The sequence below is a fragment of the Callithrix jacchus genome, chromosome 4, assembly GCF_049354715.1.
Source record: "Callithrix jacchus isolate 240 chromosome 4, calJac240_pri, whole genome shotgun sequence".
Classification (NCBI taxonomy): Eukaryota; Metazoa; Chordata; class Mammalia; order Primates; family Cebidae; genus Callithrix; species Callithrix jacchus.
This window is the reverse complement of record NC_133505.1, coordinates 46055195-46074148: the sequence shown is the minus strand read 5'-3', so window position 1 is coordinate 46074148 and position 18954 is coordinate 46055195. Positions and strand designations below refer to the sequence as shown.

Here is an 18954-nt window from a genome sequence, read left to right as displayed (position 1 = left end):
TTAAATAGTTAATACTACACAGTGCCTGGCACACAGTGTCAGCTGTTATTACTCCACTTCTCTCAACCTCTCTGGGAGAGAGGGATCTTAGTTTAAACCTGGGGAAACTGAGGCCTAGAGAGGTTAGAACTGGAACGCAGGACTGATATCTAGGGCTCTTTCCCTTCTCTGAGGTTGCCTCCCATTGTCAGACACCAGGCTCTGTCAAGGCAGCAGGCAGGGCATACTTGGGGGAGGAGATGGCTGAATTTACAGGCACACACAAACAGGCTGTCAAGGTATTTACACTGCATATAATTAGCTGCAGAGTATTCACAAGTGGATTAGCTACAGCAAATGTTCAATCCCAGCCTGGCTAATTTGGTTCTCTGTTACCCCCACCCCCTCCATTATGAACCTTCTCTCTCCTCCAGGCTGGTGTGTGAGTTCAGAGAGGGCAAACTCAAGAGAATGTCAGCTGAGTCAGTGCAGTTCCCTCACCCCAAAGCCAAAGGGGAGCAGTTGACTGCTGTTTGGTGTTGGAACAGCTAATTGGAAAATCAGAGGGCAGTATCCCATGACATGGAGAAGTACACATTCAGCTCAGAATGGGCAAAGCCAGGAAAAGCCACGGTTGCCGTGATCACGCCCTGAGAGCTTCCTGGAAGAGGTGGCGACTTCCAGGAACCCTCTAATAATGGGAAGAGGATGACAATAGAAGAAGCTACTCCTCATCACTCCCTCAGTTGGCACCACTTCCTTTTCTGCCTGGATGGGAGCAGTGGTTAGGAAGAGGCATGGTGGCTGTGTATCTCTGTGGGACAGAAAATGAATTTTTTTCCTTTGAGGTAACAGTGGGAGCTGGGGAGTGAAAGGATATCTACCCTGAGGGTATCCCAGGTCTGTGATATCTGGCTATGATGGGCATCATTCATGAATTCACTGAACAAGTCTGCAGCTGGCATCTGCTGGGTGCACTGCATTGAGCCTGGACCCCACCCCCAATATCGACCTTGGATCCACGGGGTAGGAAGGAGAGAGAAGAGGGAAGAGGGCAGGAGGGAGACACAAACGAGTGGAGGTGGGCTAGAGAACAGGAGGAGTCTTGGGATGTTCTCGGGCTTCCCGGAGGTGGACAGAAAGGGGACTGAGAAAGGGCGATGGAACCTCCCAAGCCACCAGGCACTTCCCGACACCTCCCGCCCTCCTGCTCCCCTCCTAGCAGTCGGGAGTGCGCTCTCCCAAGGGGCTAAGCCTAGGGGAGTCAGGGGAGGAGGGACCCAGCAGAAAATGGGCCTGGGGAAGGAGTGGTTATTACTATTATTTTTAAAAAATTTATTTGCCGAGACAAATTAACCCTTTTTGGGTGTGCAGATCTTTGAGTTTTGACAAATGCATAGAGTCATGGAACCACGATCAAGATACTGAGCAGTTCCAGGGGGCGAGGGGAGGGAGGTTTGTAGTCTCCCCGCTTGTTAGCTGCTGCGATTGTCCGCGCTCCCACCGGCCGCCCTAAAACAATCCTTGCGCACACGCTGAGATATATAACGGCGACAGGTGGAGCAGGTGAGATTAGCAGGACCCGGGTTGGGCGCCGGGCGCGATCAGAGGCGCCGGCGAGGCCACCGGTCTAGTTGGCCAGCCTACGCCCCTCCCCGCGGGCGTTTGGGAGGAGCGTTCTCCGCACCCCTGCTCCGCAGGGGCCCCTTCGCGGCGGCTGAGACCCGAGTGCCGGACACCCCCGGCCGGAGCGGGGCCGGGGCTCGGCAGCCGGAAGGTGTGCCCCCGGGGCGCTTGGGGGCGCCTGAGGTCCCGAGGGGAGGTAGGCTGGGGAGAGCCGCGAGCCGAGGAGAATGTGGGGTGACTTAGGGGAGCTCTGGCGGAGGGGTCGCGCGAGCAAACCTGTTGGCAACCTGTGGGCCGCAGCAAGGGCAGGAGCTCTAAGCGCGACCTCTCCGCCAGCTGCTCGGGCCTGGCCCCCGCGCGGGACCCAGGGAGAGGCCCAGATGCCTGGAGAGGGGCGGAGGCCTCCGGAGCGCGGGAGGCAGCCTAGCAGACCCACAGCCGCGGCCCGGCTCGCGCGGCCTCAGGACCCCAGGAACCGCAGGCGCCCGGCCTTTTCCTAGGGCCCCCGCTTCAGTCCCGGCTCCCGAAAGTGCTGAACATTTACGAAGTGTGCAGTGCCCTGAGGGCTGGGGTCCCCGGAGCGATCTCCCCCCGTTCTTCCCGGGGGCGTGCTGGCCTCGTTGCACCGGGCTCGGCCAGCCAGGCTGGGTGTGCAAGGAGGGCGAACCGCGAGTGTGCGAGCGCGCGGCTGCACAGCCCGCTCCGAAACCCACGTCCCTCCGCCACTGTCCTCTGGATAGATGGATCCATTTCTGCTTTCTGACATTTTCCTGCTGGGCGGGGTGGGGGGGGGGCGAAATGTTAGGGGGCGGAGAGAGGAAGAGAGAGAGAGGTGGGGGAGAGGCGAAAGGGAAAGACTAGAGGGAGAGGGAAGAGGAGAGAGAGAGAGAGAGGAGAGAGGGGGGGGAGAGAGAGAGGGGAGAGAGAGAGAGAGAGAAAGAGAGGAGAGAGAGAGAGAGAGAGGAGAGAGAGAGAGAGAGAGAGAGAGAGAGAGAGAGAGAGAGAGAGAGAGAGAGAGAAAGAAAGAAAGAGAGAGAGAGAGAGAGAGCAGGCAGTCTGCTTCCCCCAACCCTGTTTTGTTTTCTCTAATTGGTCCTGGGGGAGGCGAGGAAATTGGACAGAGGCTGGGCCAGGCGAGCTGGGCTGCCTTTAATTGGCTCCTTTTTTTAACTGGAGGGGAATCAAACAGGAGAGCGAGCGACAACGGGTGGGAGAGCGAGAGACCGAACGAGGAGACGCGAGGAGGAGGGAGGAGGAAGGGAGGGAGGGAGCGGGAGGAGCGCGGAATGAAAAGCTCGGAGGGGCGAAAAAGCTGCACAGCAAAGCCCAAGTTGCTGAGCGAGCGGAGCGCTCCGGCGGCCCAGAGCCGAGCGGCCGCCGCGCCCCGGAGCCCGGCCCGGCCCCGCCCGCTCTGGGCCCCCGCAGTCCGAGGCCGCCGGGCGGGGGCGGGGACGACCAACTTGGGGCGCGGCGCAGCCCGGCTCTACCCAGAGCTCGGAGCCCGGGAGTGCCACGGCCGCGGCCAGACAGCTGGTGCGGAGCGCAGCGAGCCGAGGCGGCGAGCGGCGCCCGCGCCGCAGCCCCGGCCTGGGCGAGAGAGCGAATATTTTTCAAACGACTCAAACTTTCCTCCTTTCCCCATTTTCTGGGGCCCCTCTTGCCTGGAATTGTTCTCCAGATTCCCGCGGGGCGCCGGGCTGCGATTCCTCCCACGGGTTTGTCGGCGGCTCGGCTAACTTCGCGGACCCGGGGACCCGCGGCGCTAGTCCCTGGGCCGAACCTAGCCCGCGCTGCTCCCCGACTCTGGAGGGCCGGGTCCGGGGCTCCTTCGCTGGCCGCCGCGAGGGCGTTCAGCCCGGCCCCCCGGAGTGGGGCCGCTGAGGCCCCGGCGGCGGCCGCAGGACTGGAAACAGCGGATTAACTCGAGCGGAGCCCGGGCCTCCCCAACTCCGCTCCGCTGAGGGGCGGCCCCAAGGAGGGGAACGACAAGTTTGTCAGTCGTCCGTGGTCTGTTGGATCGAAGCGCCGCCACTGCCGCCGCGGAGAGGTCCCCGGCACCCACCATCCGGTGCGGATAGCCCTGGGGACCCGGGGCGGCTCAGCGGCACCCGGGGCTTGGCCAGCGCCCCCTGCGTCCCCACGCGAGCAGCAGCCCCACCAGAGGAGAAACCTGGGTCGCCGCCACCTCCGCCTCTTCAGCCTCCTGGTCTCGGTGGCCGTGCTCTCTGTCACCTCTCAGGGAAAGGGGGGGATATAGGGGCGTCGCGGGTCCCCGGCGAATGCGCCCCCCGCTGCCTCTCGGGCTGCGCCGCCTCGCGGGGATGAAGTACCGGCCGTGAAGATGGAGGTGACCTGCCTTCTACTTCTGGCGCTGATCCCCTTCCACTGCCGGGGACAAGGAGTCTACGGTAAGAGCCCGCGTCCCGCTCTACCTCGGCTTAGCCCGGCGCGGAAACTTTGCAAGAGGCGCGAAGTGCGCGCTGCCGGGGTTCGGTGGAGACCTCGACTCGGACTCTGGAGTGGATGCCCGCGTCCCCGCCCTCTCCAGGGCTCGAGGAGACCGAGCTGCTTCGGAGCACAGGGGCCGTCCTAGGGTCTGGTGTGAAGCCGGGATGTCAGGGGGAGGTACCCACTTTCCCACACCATGCTAGAGGCGGGGATCACTAGGAACCCTTGAGAGCATTCGGGAGACCCGGACAGACCCAGCCCAGGACTGGTGCAGCGACTCGCACCGAAACCCGTCTTGGCACGGCCTCCGGAGTAGAAGCCAAGCGATGCATGTTCCGGAGTTGAGCGCGGCTTGCGGGCGAGCCTGCTGTCAGCACGGCGGCCGGGCGGCGGGCTCGCCTTCCTCGCTGTCGCTGCGGCTTCGCTGCTTCTACTCACGGCTTGATAGCCTGATCCAGATGCTGGCATCTCCTGGCTCCGGCGCCGACGACCCCGACATCTCTTTTTAGACCTTCCCTGAGCCAGTTCTTACTGTCCCCAGTTCCTAGCTACAAACTCAACCCCACCTTCCTTCTTCCTGCGTACACACACACACACACACACACACACTCAGCCACCATCCCCAGAAAACGGCACACATCCACCGGGATACGTGTCCAAACTCTGCCTCTTGCCACCCAGCCTTGCTCCTGCGTCTGCATGCCTCACTCTGGTTACCAAGGGAGACTCTGGTTACCCCTTCCCCCCTCCATCCCCTGGGTTTTCCCAGGGAAGGCCCAGGGCATCATTCATTCAGTCACCCGGTGCTCAGACTCCGGCAGTGCCTTAACCCCGTAGCGCAAAAAATCATTCTCAGGGGCCCAGGGGCCCTTACTTTGCTTTATCCTGACTGCAGGATGGCTTGTCTAGATCCCTTTTTAGTGATGTGTGGCTGGGGTGGGCAGGATTTTCTCTCTCTCCTTTTCTGTTGGGTCAAAGGGTTAATGATTCCTCTTTAGATCAGGGGAGTCTGACCTATTCTTTGTGGGGTGGCATAGGCACTGACCACCGGCTGCCAGCCTCAGGTGCTGAGACTAAAGCATCCTGGATGGTGAATGGCCTCTCTGCCTGTGCCTGGCAAGAGGAAGGTGTGTCCTGAAGGGTGTCTGGGAGGTGACATGCTCCTGACCCTACTCAGCTAGCTGGCTTGGGCTTAATTCTCTGGTAAGACTAGCCCAGGCATCTGGCCAAACTCTGCTTCTTAATTAGTTTGTGTATCTCTTACTGCCTGGCCCCTCACAGAGGCCAGGAAAGGCAGGAAAGAATGCAGCAGGGACTGGGAGAGGCTGGGTTTCGGGGAGGAGGCCACCAGGCAGGTCCTGGAGGCCTTGCCTCTCCAGGGCAGATGAAGATGCCAGTGGACTGGGGGTTTCTCTTTCTTCTTTCTCCCTAAGTCTTCCCTACAGCTCCACTGCCTCCTCCAAGGTGCCTAAGAGAGATGCTGCTGAGGTCTTTGACTTCTCACCACAGCCCTGGGGGTTGGAGAGCGTGATGGAGAGCCCTCCCTGCGTGCTGCTGTCCTCTGCTCCACCCCTCCTTCCCTGCACCGTTGGGTGCATTTGACAAGACCAGCTCCTGGTCATCCCGGTCACCCATCCCTTCCAGCTTCTCTAACCTTCTCTAGGCTGCATGAGGGTCAGCTCATCTTCAGGAGATTCCTCTGTTCCTAGTCTAGTAAACCCCCCAATGAGAGTGGGGTTTTGGAGTCAGTCTCTGTGGACCCTCATTTCAGAGTACTCTAGGGCCAGGATTCATCCAGAGGCTTATCTATACTCTTTTTCTGTGTTTTCTCTCCTCCCTTCTGTGCCTAGGTACCAGTTCCTCTCACTTAGAGCTAATCAAAGTGGGCTGGGTGCACTGGGGCCGACCCCAGACCCTTGGGTGACATTCTACTTTTCCTTTGAGAGCTTGGCTTCAGGGAGTGTTGGGGCCTCAGGGGAATTGCTGGGTAAAAAGTCTGTATTGAGGTGGATGAAGGCAGGGAGAAGATTTAGGAGGAGGAGGAGGATGACAGGAAGTCACCGAATTCCTGGTGATGCTAGAAGCTTTGGCCAGATGTAGCAGCAGAAGGGAGGATCTTTGTAAGACCAGGGCTGATTTAAGAAGTAGGTCAAAGAGCTGGGACTAGTTCTGCCCCCCTCCCCAGCAGTCTCTCGGTACCCCCAAAGCAGAAGAAACGGCATGAGAGTCCAGGCGGCATGCAGGGACCAGGGATGGCCATCTGGCCAGGCATTGCATCCAGCACTCAGTGTGGTCCCTGGCCCAACAGCAGGAGCTGGGCAAGTATTTGTTGAATGAAGGAAGGGCCAGAGTTGGGAGCAGGTTGGAAATTCTTTCTCCACGAGAAGTCTCTCTAGGACTTGGTTTCCAGCAGTGCAGTGGGGTCTCTGCTTAGGGCGAGTCACAGAGTCCTAGGTTGGCAGCCCTAGAAGAGAGAAGAGGCTGGAAGCCTAGTGTTACTCAAGACACAGGAGAAAAATGCGTGTCCTGGGGAGGGAGCCCCTGCCCCTCTGCCTCCAGGCCTGTGTGGCTGAGGGAGGGGCAGATTTAACTCAGAGGCTGAATAGAGGGGAGGAAGGTGAGCAAGTGGTAGAGGGCGAACCTGACAGTATTTGGCCTAAGCTGTGTGTCTCTGCTGAGGCTGGTGGGAGGCAGGTGCCTGGAACCCTGCGTCCTGCTTCCCACTGAGGTCCACCGCCTGCCCCAGGATCCATGGTCTGCAATAGGCCTGGGGAGGCAGCACCCTCAGTTTGCCAGGTGGCTTTGTTCTTTGGGGGCACAGATGCTACAACAGCCAAGTACTGGACCAGATGGTCCATTTGGAGCCGGTTCCCCCTTCCTCCTCGCCTCCCAATCTCTTTGCCCAGTTTGTTGTCCTCTGGGGTAGATCTTCTGATCTGTTTTCTGGCAGGCCAGGGGGCCCCAGTGGCCTAGTTCTGGGCAAAGGCAGTAACCAAGTGATGGAAGAGGAGTATCTTGTGTTCGGATAGCATCAAGGAACACCCCTGCCTTCTGTCCTGGCTGCTTCTCCTCCTCTCATAGCAGCCAGACCTCTAGCCAGGGGCAGGTCGGTGGGATTCCTCTCCCTTATAAAAACACAACAAACCTCTGAATTATTTAATATGCAGAAGTGGGAATTGACATTATCCTTAAGACAGGTTGTTTGCAACTTACTGGTGGAAGTCAAAATATTTCACCAAAGGTGTCATCAGAAACTACTATCCTATGCTAATTTTTATAGGAACATGAAGACAGATGTTGAATAATTTGACAAGAGCAACATAGCTTACAGATTATCACCAAGTCAGGTTTTTTTCCCTCCTCTGGGGAGCACGGAGAAGAAATTTCAGGAAGTGAGTGTCCCAGTGTCATCTCCTGGGTGTCGATCCGGGTGTGGGCACTTGAGGTTTTTCACTAGAGTTCCTAGCCCACGCTTGAAACTTTGGTTCCACGGGGCTAACAGAGGCTCAGAGTTCTCTTAATGTCCTCAAGAAGATCCATGCTTCTGTTCTTTCTTTCTTCTCACTTACAGAAATTGCACAAGCAAGGGAGAGCACCTTGTGACCACAAATCCAAGCTGCTTTGCCGGTATTAACCTCCCCACCCCAAGTTGATGTTGACCCCTTAGCCAGTCTGAGGGCTCCCCAGAGCCTTGGTGTCAGGCTGGAGAGTCCCCCCACCCTCAGGTCAACATCTTCACGATGTCCCATCCTATACATTACAGGCTGGGAATCTGTGCTTCATGGGCGGGCGGGGGCTCTAGGTCAGGGGAGGTTGGTTAGAGGGGATTTTATTAGGAAAGCATCCTTAAGGGAGTGAGCAGGGGATAGCTGGGAGCTACTTGGCTAGGCCTGGCTGTGAGCCGCTGGGGCCAAGGTGGCAAAGCCTCATTTAGAGCCTGGTATATTAGCTCTGCTTTGCTGAAATGTGGAGGGACAGGCTGGGGGAAAAGGGGGTGGGATCTGTAAGGGAGAATGGAGGGAGCTAATCACAGCCGCCAAGGCCTGGCAAATGAATGATGCAGGAAATCAATACCTGGGGGCGGGAGTGGAAATCCGGGCAGTGGTAGCAGCCTCAGCTTCTCCCAGCTGCCCAGGAGGCATGGGGGAGGGTGTGGGAGGAGTGAAATAGAGACAGGAATGTGGAAGCCATCCCCCAAAATGCCACCCCCCCCCTGCCCCTCTTCCCTACTTTCATCTCATGGCTGGGCTCATGGAGGGGTGGGCTAGGAGATGACCCACCTGGTGAAGACAGAGGACCTAGGAGATGGAGTCTTGGGCCTCTCAGACCCAGAAGAGCCCTGCCTCACCTCCTACCTCTGGATACCTAAGCCTGACACGGTCCCAGGTGCCAGGTGTGTGTGTAACTGCCTAGGGGCCCTGGCCAGTGCAGCGGGTGCTGCTGCTCCAGATGTGGCCAGCAGGGGGAGGGCTTGGCCACCACATTGCTTCTTGCCTTTCCTGGTCTCCCATGGGCCTCACCCTGTTTGAGGGATGAATTATGCTCATTCCTCAACCTGCGACTGAAAAGGGCTCCGTAGGGCCTTCTGGAACTCCAAGCCTCCCTCCAGCTCCCACATACTCACTCCAGTGTCCCTAGGCACCTGCCCGTGGCCAAAGCCACACTTCCTGTACTCTCAGCGGAATCAGGTTTTCCCTAGGCCTGCGTGGGCTCTTGCCCTGCTGAGGTTGTGGCAGGGGGTGCTTGTGCCCTTGCAGAAACGCCTCCATATAAACCTGGGGCACGGCCCCTCTTCTGCATCTCCTCCCTGTGGTCAGAAGACCCTGCTTTGCAGGCATACATCTGCTGCTAGAAGGTGCTATGTACCCATGGGCTTCTCTGGAATTTAAATGCTGATACAGGAGGCAAGAGCAATGCCTAGCTCAAAGGAATGAACATTTTTGTTTTTCAACAATGAAATCTCATTTTTCCTCAAGTCTATGAATAACACTATGAGTAACTACTATGAGTAACATGTGCTCTTTGCAAAACAATCAAGGAATACATCGAAGTATAAAGAAAGAAAGAAAACCTCACTTGATAACCCATCATTCATTTGGTCATGGTTTTTTCAGGCATCTTTTTGTGTGAGGGGGAGTGAACCTTTTAGGGAGGATTGTTGATTTTAACAACAATCCCTTGTAAGTGTGTAAGTGCCATGTGACTTACCATGTCGGCAGCCTTTGCTTCCATGACATTCTGAGAGGTCAGCACAGTGAGTCCTATTGTCTCCATTTAACAGATGAGAAAACTGAGGTTCCAAGAGTTTTATTGGCCTGCTCAAGGTTGCACAGCTGGTAAGAAGTAGCCCTAAGACTCAATCCCCGTGGATCTTTTGATTTCCAGGGAAGGAAAGCAGTGTGGTGTTCACTCTTCATTCATTAAATGTTTTCGAACCTCTACCTTGAGCAAGACCCAGTTCTGGGCATTGACAGGGAGATGAATAAGATGGAAGGAGAAGGGAATCACATATAAGATGGGGAAGATTTTGATAAATGCCATGTGACAAGGGCAGGTAAAAGGCTGTGAGAATTTGAAGGGTGAGGTAATTGCTTCCAAGGCTTTGTGGAAGAGGAAGCATTTGAACTGGCCTTGACAAATAGAGGTAAGGATTGAGAGGGGCATCCCAGGTGGTGGGTACATTGTGGCAAAGGCCTGGAAGCTAAGGAACCTGAGTGTGTGAGGAGTTAACTGTTCAGCTGGGCTGGAGTATAAGCTGAAAGGGAATTGGGGCTGTTAGGGCCAGAACGGTAAAGGGATAACATTAGAAGTTGCTAACACTGACTGTGCAGGCTGCAATCAGGAGTATGCGTTATCTTCATTCTCATCACAACTCCTTAAGAGAGTCATTCGTCATTCCCTTGTCCAAGTGGCAGACCTGGACTTGAACCCAGAACTGCTCACTGCAAAGCTGTAAGGAGGACGTTGAATAGGGAGATGAGTTGATGCAAGCCATATTATGGGCCAGGTGGCCATGCTGCTGTGTGTGGAAGGAGGCTGTGCTGAGGAGACTGTCAGGAGGCTTTGCAGTTGTCCAGGGGAGTCATAGGGAGCTTTCTGCAGGAAGTGTGTTCCGGGCTGAGAAATAGCCACTGCAAAGGCCCTGGAGTAGGAACCTGCATGACCTGTTTGAGTAAGAGTGAGAAGTCCAGTGTGGCTGGCACAGAGTGAACCAGGGGGAGAGGGGTAGAAGGTGGGGCTGGAGAGTTAGTAGGTCCAATTGTTTGGAGCCTTGAAGGTGATGCAAGGACCCTAGATTTCACTCCACATGAGATAGGAGACCATGGCAGGGTTTTGAGCAGAGAAGGGACATGAACTGATACCTTTTTAATAGAACCTCTCTGGCTGCCATGTAGAAAATAGATTGTAGGGGTTTGAGGCTGTTGCAAGAGGCAAGACACAAGATTGTACCATCGTTAAGCACTAAAAGAGTATTGGAAAGAGTTCAGGCAAGGAATAATAGCTGCAAACGTTTCTGAGTTTGGAGCTGGGAGACTGAGCACACAGTGATAACAGGGTGAACAAAAGCCACTGGACGGCAGGCAGGTTTGGGGAAGTGAAGTAGTTAAGAGCCTCAACTTCTGCATAAGAAACCTGGGTCTGAATCCCAGCTCTGCCCCACACCAGCTGTAAAAGCGCAGGAAGTTACATCTGCTTTCTAAACCGTGGCTTCTCCACTTGTCAGATGGAGATAATCGTACTCACTGCGTGGGCTTGTAATGAGACGGTGCCCAGGAAGCTCTGAGCACCGTGCCTGGCATGTAGCAAGGCCTCAGTAAATAGTTTTAATGACAATGTGAGTGAAGTTTTGAACTTTATGGGATTCTGGCGCTGGGACATCTGGGAGGGATGTTGGCAAATCGCGTGGACATGAGCACTGAGCTCAGGGGAGAGATCAGCTTGGGAGAGGTAGATTTGCAATCTGGATTTATGTCTGCAGAATGATGTGGGTAGAAACCATGAGGTGGAAAACAATTACCAGGGAGGAAAGAGTAGAGAGAAGGGACTGGGCTGAGGCTAGAGCCCTGGGGAGCACCAATGCTTAGGGGCAGGAGGCAGCCTGAGTGGGGACGTGGACCCGAAAGTCTGAGACAGAGTCTGTGAGAAGAGGAGGCAGAAGGAGAAAGGGCCAGCAGGGGACTGGGGAGCTTAGTGCAGCTGCAGCACGGAGTGAGGCTCCTCAAACCTTCCCGTACACAGGTCTCCCCTGGGATCTTGTGGAAACGCAGATTCTGATTCAGTGGGGCTGGAGTTGGGCTGAGATTCCGTGTGAATCTGGGTGGCGCCGATGGCTGCTGGACTGGGGATTGCCCTGTGCATAATGAGGGCTTAAAGTAAGAAGACTGGACTCGGGTTGGAGGGCCAGGTGGGCTGCCTCTGAGGGTTCTTGCCCAGTGGCCTCACCTCTCTGAGCCTCAGTTTCCCCATGTGAAATCTGGTTCAGGCATACTTACCTCTTGGGATTACAGAGAAGCCCAGGAGTGATAGCACTTTGTAAACCTGAAGGTGAACTATGGGGACTCTGTTTCACGAGCGCAGAAAGGGTGGCAGACAGATGGCAGGGAGCTCTGGGTGTGGGTGGCTTGTGGAAGTAGGAGGAGGCATAGGCTGCGCTTTTGAGAAATGTGGCAGGCCAGGGAGGCTGGAATAGCAGCTCCCCTTACCCAAGCCCAGCCTCTTGCCTGTGAAAGGCTGGAGCTGCAGGGGTGGGTGACCTTGGTGGCTCAGTGGTGGCTTGAGCAGACTCGAGGGCACTGCTTGGCTGGCTTTGAAGATTCCACCCCAGGCTCTTCTTGGTTCCTTTCCAGTACCAGAAACTCAGCCGAGATACGTTAATTCTCTGGAGGATTGGAAGCTGTGCAGAGAAGTGGTTCTCAGCCCTGGCGCATGTCACAGCCACCTGGAGAGCTTTCTCAACAACAGATGCCTGGCTCCACCCGGACCTCCCGAATCAGAAACTCTGCAGGTGGCATCAAGGCATCTGTGGTCGTAAGAGCTGTTTAGATGATGCTTGCGCACAGCTGGTGTAGACGGTGTGTCTGGAAAAGCCAGGCCAAAACAGATGTCTTCTTCCCTTGGGCTTTCTGAGGGCATTTCCTGGTTTTCCAGGTCACTAGCCAAGCTTGGTTTCAGCCAAGTTCATCTGGACTCTGGAGTCTTAGGAAAAAAAAGTTCTACTGATTATTTTCTTAACTGTGAGCAGGGAGACTTTCACTTTAGTGGTTCCAGGCCAAGAGCTCGGGAGACTGGCCCCGCTTCTGGCTTCTAACCAAGGGACTTCCAGTCCTAAGTCTAGAGAGACTGAAGGAGTCTCCTTCAGAAGCATAGTTTTCTTTGATTTTTATTAGGTAAATTATGTTACCTAATGTGGGTAACATTGTGAATAAACAAAATGTGGGCCTTTTGTTTATTCTCTTTCCTGTTTGGTTAATAACAAAGTGAGGCCAGGTGCAGTGTAATCCTAGCACATTGGCAGGCTGAAATGGGAGGATCACTTGAGCCCAGGAGTTCCAGACCAGCCTGGGCAACATAGAGAGACTCTGTCTCTATTAAAAATAAATGAAAATTTCAGAGCTGGAGCACGAAGTAGCAATTCAATGTAAAATCAGCAAAATGTATTTTGAGACAGGGTCTCGCTCTGTCTTGCAGGCTGGGGTACAGTGGTGTAATCATAGCTCACTGCAGCCTTGATTTCTTGGGCCCAAGCAATCCTCCCACCTCAGCCTCATCAGATGTTGGGTCCACAGGTGTGCGCCACCATGCCTGGCTATTTTTTTTTTTTTTGATTTTTAGTAGAGATGAGGTCTTGTTATGCTGCCCAGGCTGGTCTCAAACTCCTGGGCTCGAGTAATCCTTCTGCCTTGGCCTCTCAAAGTGCTGGGATTATAGTTGTGAGCCACCATGGCTGATCAAAACCAGCAGACATTTAATGAGTACCTACTAAGTGTCTGGAAGGGTAGTGGGTCCTGGCTGCAGAGGTGAAATGACATCTGTCCCTAAGGCTTTCACAGCTGAGCTGGTGAACTCAGCTGTGAGCTTTTCTAATGCCCTCATTTTCCAGATGGAGGAGCTGAGGTTCATGTTGATTGACTTGCCCAGGGCCCTACAGTTAACAGGTGGTGGAGTCAGGGTTCGAACTCAAGACTGCCCAATGCAAAGTCTAGTGCCTATCTACTTCCCCAAGTGTGAGGTTTCTGAAGGCATTCCCTGGCAGATTTTTGTTCTCCAGCCTGTGCTGTGGCACATGCGTTGGCCCCAGGGAGCAGCATGAGGTCCCCCAGGCCTGTGTGCTAGAAAGAAGGACGTTGCCAGAGAGGCTTAAACAAATGCTGTTGATGTTCTCAAGCCTCCAGGTGGGTTCTCCAGGCTCCTTTCATCTTTGTGCTCTGCTGTCCTTACGGTGGTAGTTCTCAAACTTGGCTGCATGTTAGAATAACCTGGAAGGTTTAAAAAATCCTGATGCTGACGGGGCACAGTGGCTCACACCTGTAATCCCAACATGCTGGGAGGCCGAGCCAGGTGAGTCACCTGAAGTCTGAGACCAGCCTGGCCAAACATGATGAAACTGTGTCTCTACTAAAAATACAAAACACTAGCCAGGCATGGTGGCAGATGCCTGTAATCTCAGCTACTTGGGAAAGTGAGGCAGGAGAATGACTTGAACTGGGGAGGCCGAGGCTATAGTGAGCCGAGATTGTGCCACGGCACCCCAGCCTGAGCAACGAGTGAAACTCCATCTCAAAAAAAAAAAAAAGTCTTGATGCCCAGGCTACACATCATACCCATTAAATCAGAATGTCTAGGGGAGTGAAAACCAGTCATCAGCATTAAAAAAAAAAAAAAAAAAGTCCCTACATGATTCCAGTGTGCAGCGAGAATTGGGAACCCTGCCCTTTAACATGGTGCCTCAAGGTCATCAACGGCTGATGGGCCTCAGCCATCATGACACATTCCGGGAAGGAAGACAGCAGGAACCTTTAAAAGGCCCATCAGCTGAGGCTACTGTCCTTAAGGAGCTTTCCCAGAAACACCATACAGTGACTTCTGCTTACATCTTCCTGGCTGTTCTTAGCTTCAAGGGAGGCTGAGAAATAGGGGTTTTTAGATGGGCACACTCCCATCTGAGAAACTATCTGCATTCAGTTACAAAGAAAGGGAGAGTGGATATTGGGTGGGTCATGAGCAGTCTTTGCCACAAACACCCATTTTAGGGGCAGTTGGTGTCTTGAATGAGAGGGGATTTAGATGAATGTGGCTGCTTTCCTCCCCACCTCACCCAACTCTGCCAGCCTAGCTCAGGTAGGGGTGGAGGTAGGAGGATCCTGGCTGCTCTGAAGATGCCCAGAAGAGATCTGAGGGAAGACAGAGACCCAGAGCAGGGAGGTGACTTGCTTGGGTCACCCAGACATTGAAGTGAGAGTCCCACCAGCTTCCCATCTGCCAGTGCCTCTGGACACTGTCTTCACACGTCCATGGGATTGTTGATTTCTCCTGGTTGGTACCTCTTTTCACTAGCAGGTGTCTCCTTTCAGCCCCAATAGCAGAGGAGCTCTGTGGTTCCAGAAGCAGCAGCCTCCTGATTTCTGGGAACAGAAACTGAGGGGCTGCGTGAGAGGCCGCGGGCTGGAGGTGGTCCAGCTCATCTTTCTGCCTTTCAGCAGGCCCATACCTACGTGAGACCAGGCAGCCCCACTGCTGTTTGCTCAGTGTCTCTCTTCCTTCATTTTGGGAAGTTCTTCTCATTGACCTTATTCCAACTTGCGGTAACAACTTATCAGAAAGAAAGATTCAGGAACTCAGACCTCTGAGTTGAACTTGAGTAACTCCTTGGCCCTGAGACTCTCCCCAAGTGATTAAAAAATTTTTTTGAGACAGTCTTGCTGTTTCACCGGGGCTGGGAGTGTAGTGGTGCCGTCTCAGCTCACTGCAACCTCCATCTCCTGGGTTCAAGTGATTCTCGTGCCTCAGCCTCTGAGTAGCTGGGATTACAGGTGTGTGCCACCGCACCCGGCTAATTTTTAGTATTTTTGTAGAGACAAGGTTTTGCCATGTTGCCCAGGTTGGTCTCGAACTCCTGGGCTCCAGCAATCTGCCTGCCTCGGCCTCCCAAAGTGCTCAGATTATAGGTATGAGCCGCTGTGCTGCTCATACTGGCTGCCAAGTGATTCTTTAGAAACTCTTGATGAAGGCATTTCCCCATCTCTGAGAGGGATACTGAGAGGGATAACGGGTAGAGATGGGGGAATGAATTGACTTTCCGTGGGCTCATCTACTTGGGTTTGGTTCTAGTGTTCTAGTAAAATGCAGGGGACCTTGAGGAGGCCAGGTCACCTTCTGGCAAGAGACATAAAGCCCAGAAGGCAAGCTGAAGGTCTGTGCCATGGCAAGACCTGAATTCCCTTTTCTTTCTGGAATAAGACCACAGGGTAGACACAGAGAAGGCCACAAGGAAGGGCACAAGGATGTGGCAACGAGTGAGCTCAGCCGTCAGCCAGTGGCCTTCAGTGACCCAAAGCAGATCTTCCAGATTCAGTGCCCAAAAAAACTGAGGCCACAGAAGGCAAGTGGCTTGTCAAGTTCACACGGCAAGTAGGAGCCAAGGCTGAAGTTAAGAGTCATGTCAAAGGACTTTCTACGGCTGGGTCTTTCTCATTCTCCTGTCACCTTCTAGGCTTGGGAGAATCCAGGGCGTGTCTACATGGCATTTATAAGCTCATTTTGTGCCCACATCTCTTGAATCCTTCCCCCTTCCCTATAAACCTCATTTTTTATTCTCAGATCTCATTGCATTCAGACTACGGGATCTGGGGTTCATTCTGGGTCTAGAGCTCTGGTTAGATGTTAGAGGCCCTTGTTGGAAGTGTCAGGGCACCCCCCACCCTTGTGGGTGGGAAGCTGAGCCTGCTCCAGTTCCAGTGTGAACTGGAGGTTGCTGCCAGTCTCCACCGGGCCCAGCATCTTGTCACACTGCCTACAAGTTCCACTTCAGAGTTATTAACAAGTTAGCTGGCAGAAGCACTGCCACTGTTTCTAGAAGTCCCTCTGGGAATGCCCAGCAGCCCTAAGCCTTCTCCCCATGGCACAGGTTGATTGATCAGATGAGTTGGATCTTGAGCCATGGGATTCAGGCAAGGAGGTTTCCAGGGGAGTGATGGGTGGAGGAAGAGGATGATGTGGGGTATTTGATAAGTGTGGAGAGGGGTCGTTAGGTAATCTGTGGACTCTGTGTTGTGGCCATGTGAGAAATTTCATGGTGGACACCGTGGACAGTCAAAACACACTTGGACTCGTAGTCTTAGTTTGGGTTCCCCCAGAAGCAGACTGAGATAAGGAGCTGAATGCTGCGATTATTTAAGAGTCAAGTGCAGGGAACTCTGGTAAAGGAATGGAGAAGCGTGACCGGGAAGCAAAGGAAACCAGTGAAAGAAGCCGTATCAATCAAGTCAGTCACCTCAGTGTCCCATGGGGGAACTCCAGCACATCGCATGAAACATGTACTTCACAGTTATCCCACCATAGGGATAACATCTAACCAGAGCTCTAGACCCAGAATGAACCCCAGATCCCGTAGTCTGAATGCAGTCACCTCAGTGTCCCATGGGGGAACTCCGGCACATCATGTGAAACATGTACTTCACAGTTATCCCACCATAGGGTGAGGGAGCTGGGGCATGTATACACCTACCCCGCATCTGTCACTGGGCGAGGCTGCTCCTGGGGGCGTTAATTCCCGGTACTCCTAAACCACTGTGCACACAAGCAGTGTGAGCTCTAGTGGCTAGAGGCGGCCCTCAGGCAGAGAGGCACCCGCAGGCATTGGCAACTGGGAGTTGGCTGGCAGTGCATTGAAATGTTTAGGAGAGGGGGTGCAGGTGGGCCACCAACAGTCTGTATTACAGCTTGCCTAAGCCATGGCCTTGCTTTTTCAGAGCCGGCCTGCTATGTGGAGCTCTTAGTTTTAGGTCTCGTGTTCTGGGCTGCATGTAAAGCCTCCATTCCAGGCTGAAAACTCAACCCTGCAGCCACCAGATCTGTGCACTGCTCATTTACTTCCTTGGATTTTGTGGCCGGGACCCAAGTGTGTCGATTTCTCTAAGACTCTCCTGATAGCATTCAGGCTCTTCCTGAAGGATGGCTTGTACTTGCGGAGGACAGGGTTGAGCATTGCTAAGAACAGATCCAGAATCTATAGGGTCCTTTGGGCATTGCCATGAGAGGCCCCATGTTCTCTATCTCTCTGAATTCAAAACCATGGAAGTGTGGAGTGTCTAGACGAGAAGACTGCTCCTCCTCCCTGTAGGCAGGATTATGGGTGAACCAATTGTTAGGGGTTGGAGGGTAATAGGTCGACTGCATTCTGTCTACTTCCCTGCCCAGGAGCCATGGGCTATGACCAGAGTGGCCTGCACCCCTGAACGTGCCTGAGCCTCATGAGTCCAGTTCAGAGCAGCACTTTCACCCTGTCTTATATTTCTATCTCTTCACCAATAACTGGGACCTGAGATTAAGGAACTAATTCAGTATTTACTAGTGCCAGACTCTGTTCTAGGTGCTGAGGGTAGAGCAAAGAGCAAGACAAAGAGATGTTCTAGAATCACAGACTCATAGAGTGACAGAGCTGGGGGAATTTTAGGGCACATCTAATCATTTGTCAGGAGAGAAATCTGAAGCCCAGAGAAAGCAAGAGAGAAGTCCTCAGGCCACACAGCAGAGAGAGGGCTCAGCTCGGAGTCATGGAAGGTCAGAGGTAATGGGCTTAGAGGTTGCCTGTTTCTACCTGCTCAGTTTTTGTTGTTGTTGTTGTTTTATTTTTGTTTTGAGATAGAGTCTCTCTCTGTTGCCCAGCATGGAGTGCAATGGCACAATCTTGGCTCACTGCAACCTCTGCCTGCTGGGTTCAATTGATTCTCCCTCCTCAGCCTCTGGGTAGCTGGGATTACAGGCACTCACCACCACGCCCAGCTAATTTTGTATTTTTAGTAGAGATGGGGTTTCACCGTGTTGGCCAGGCTGGTCTTGAACTCCTGACCTCAAGTGATCCTCCCACCTTGGCCTCCCAAAGTGCTGGGATTATAGGCATGAGCCACTGCACCATGCCCACCTGCTCAGTTTTTAGAGGCAGGAACCAATGGCCAGAGCCGAAGGGTCTCACCGAGCTGGTGACCCTGCTGTATGTGGCAGTGAATACTCTCCTTGTTCACACCCATCTCCCAAGCCAGATCTAGATTCTCATTTCCTGAGAGGTGTGTGTGTGTGATGTGGGTGACAGTAGTAGGCAGGAGACATAAGTAGCTTTCTTTTTGTTCAAGCCATGCACCTCTGCTACTGTGCCTGCTGGCAGAGTGGCCTCAAGTGATACTAGGAAGAGCTTGCTACTGAGGGGTGCCCTGATGTGTCCAATGCACTGACACCCTTGACTGGTTCACTCCCTCCTTTCTGGGGATTGAGGGAGCAGGGGCTGCAAAGCTGGCTGGGGTGAGGGTGGGCTTCATCCCCCCATATTGTCCCCTCCCCGCTTCTGTTGGAGATCAGTGTGTGTGTGTATGTGTCTGTGTGTATGTGTAAGTGTGTATCTGTGTAGGGGACCACTGGTATGAGAGAAATTGCTCTCACTGGGTACCTCGACAGAAGCTATAATACATTCTCCCAGTTCTCTCTAACCCAAGCAAGTGCACATTATTTGTGTTTTTTGTGCATATAATACACACTGGCATGTGTACGTTGTAGGTGTGTATGTGTGTGATGATGTTACACACAAGAACATGTATGTATGTGCAGGGAACTATGCATGTGTGTGGCAGGGGGGCCTGTAGACCTGTTTGGGGGCTTCTCTGGGTCCACCTTTGTCCCACTGCCCCTCCA

General features: G+C 54.0%; 1 protein-coding gene across 5 annotated transcripts in view; it reads left to right on the top strand.

Moving 5' to 3' along the window:
- The first annotated feature begins 1438 nt into the window (after nt 1-1438).
- Nucleotides 1439-18954, top strand: part of MDGA1 (MAM domain containing glycosylphosphatidylinositol anchor 1) — a 65040-nt gene continuing 47524 nt past the window's right edge. For 2 of the 5 annotated variants that reach the window (XM_035295528.3, XM_035295527.3), the window contains exon 1: nt 3701-4013. In XM_035295528.3, the coding sequence (XP_035151419.2) occupies nt 3947-4013 (67 nt within the window). In that variant the 5' untranslated portion in view covers nt 3701-3946. Of the gene's footprint in view, nt 1546-1698; nt 1802-3700; nt 4014-18954 lie in introns of those variants that run through there. The other 3 variants (XM_078370660.1, XM_078370659.1, XM_078370658.1) reach the window with 3 other exon arrangements.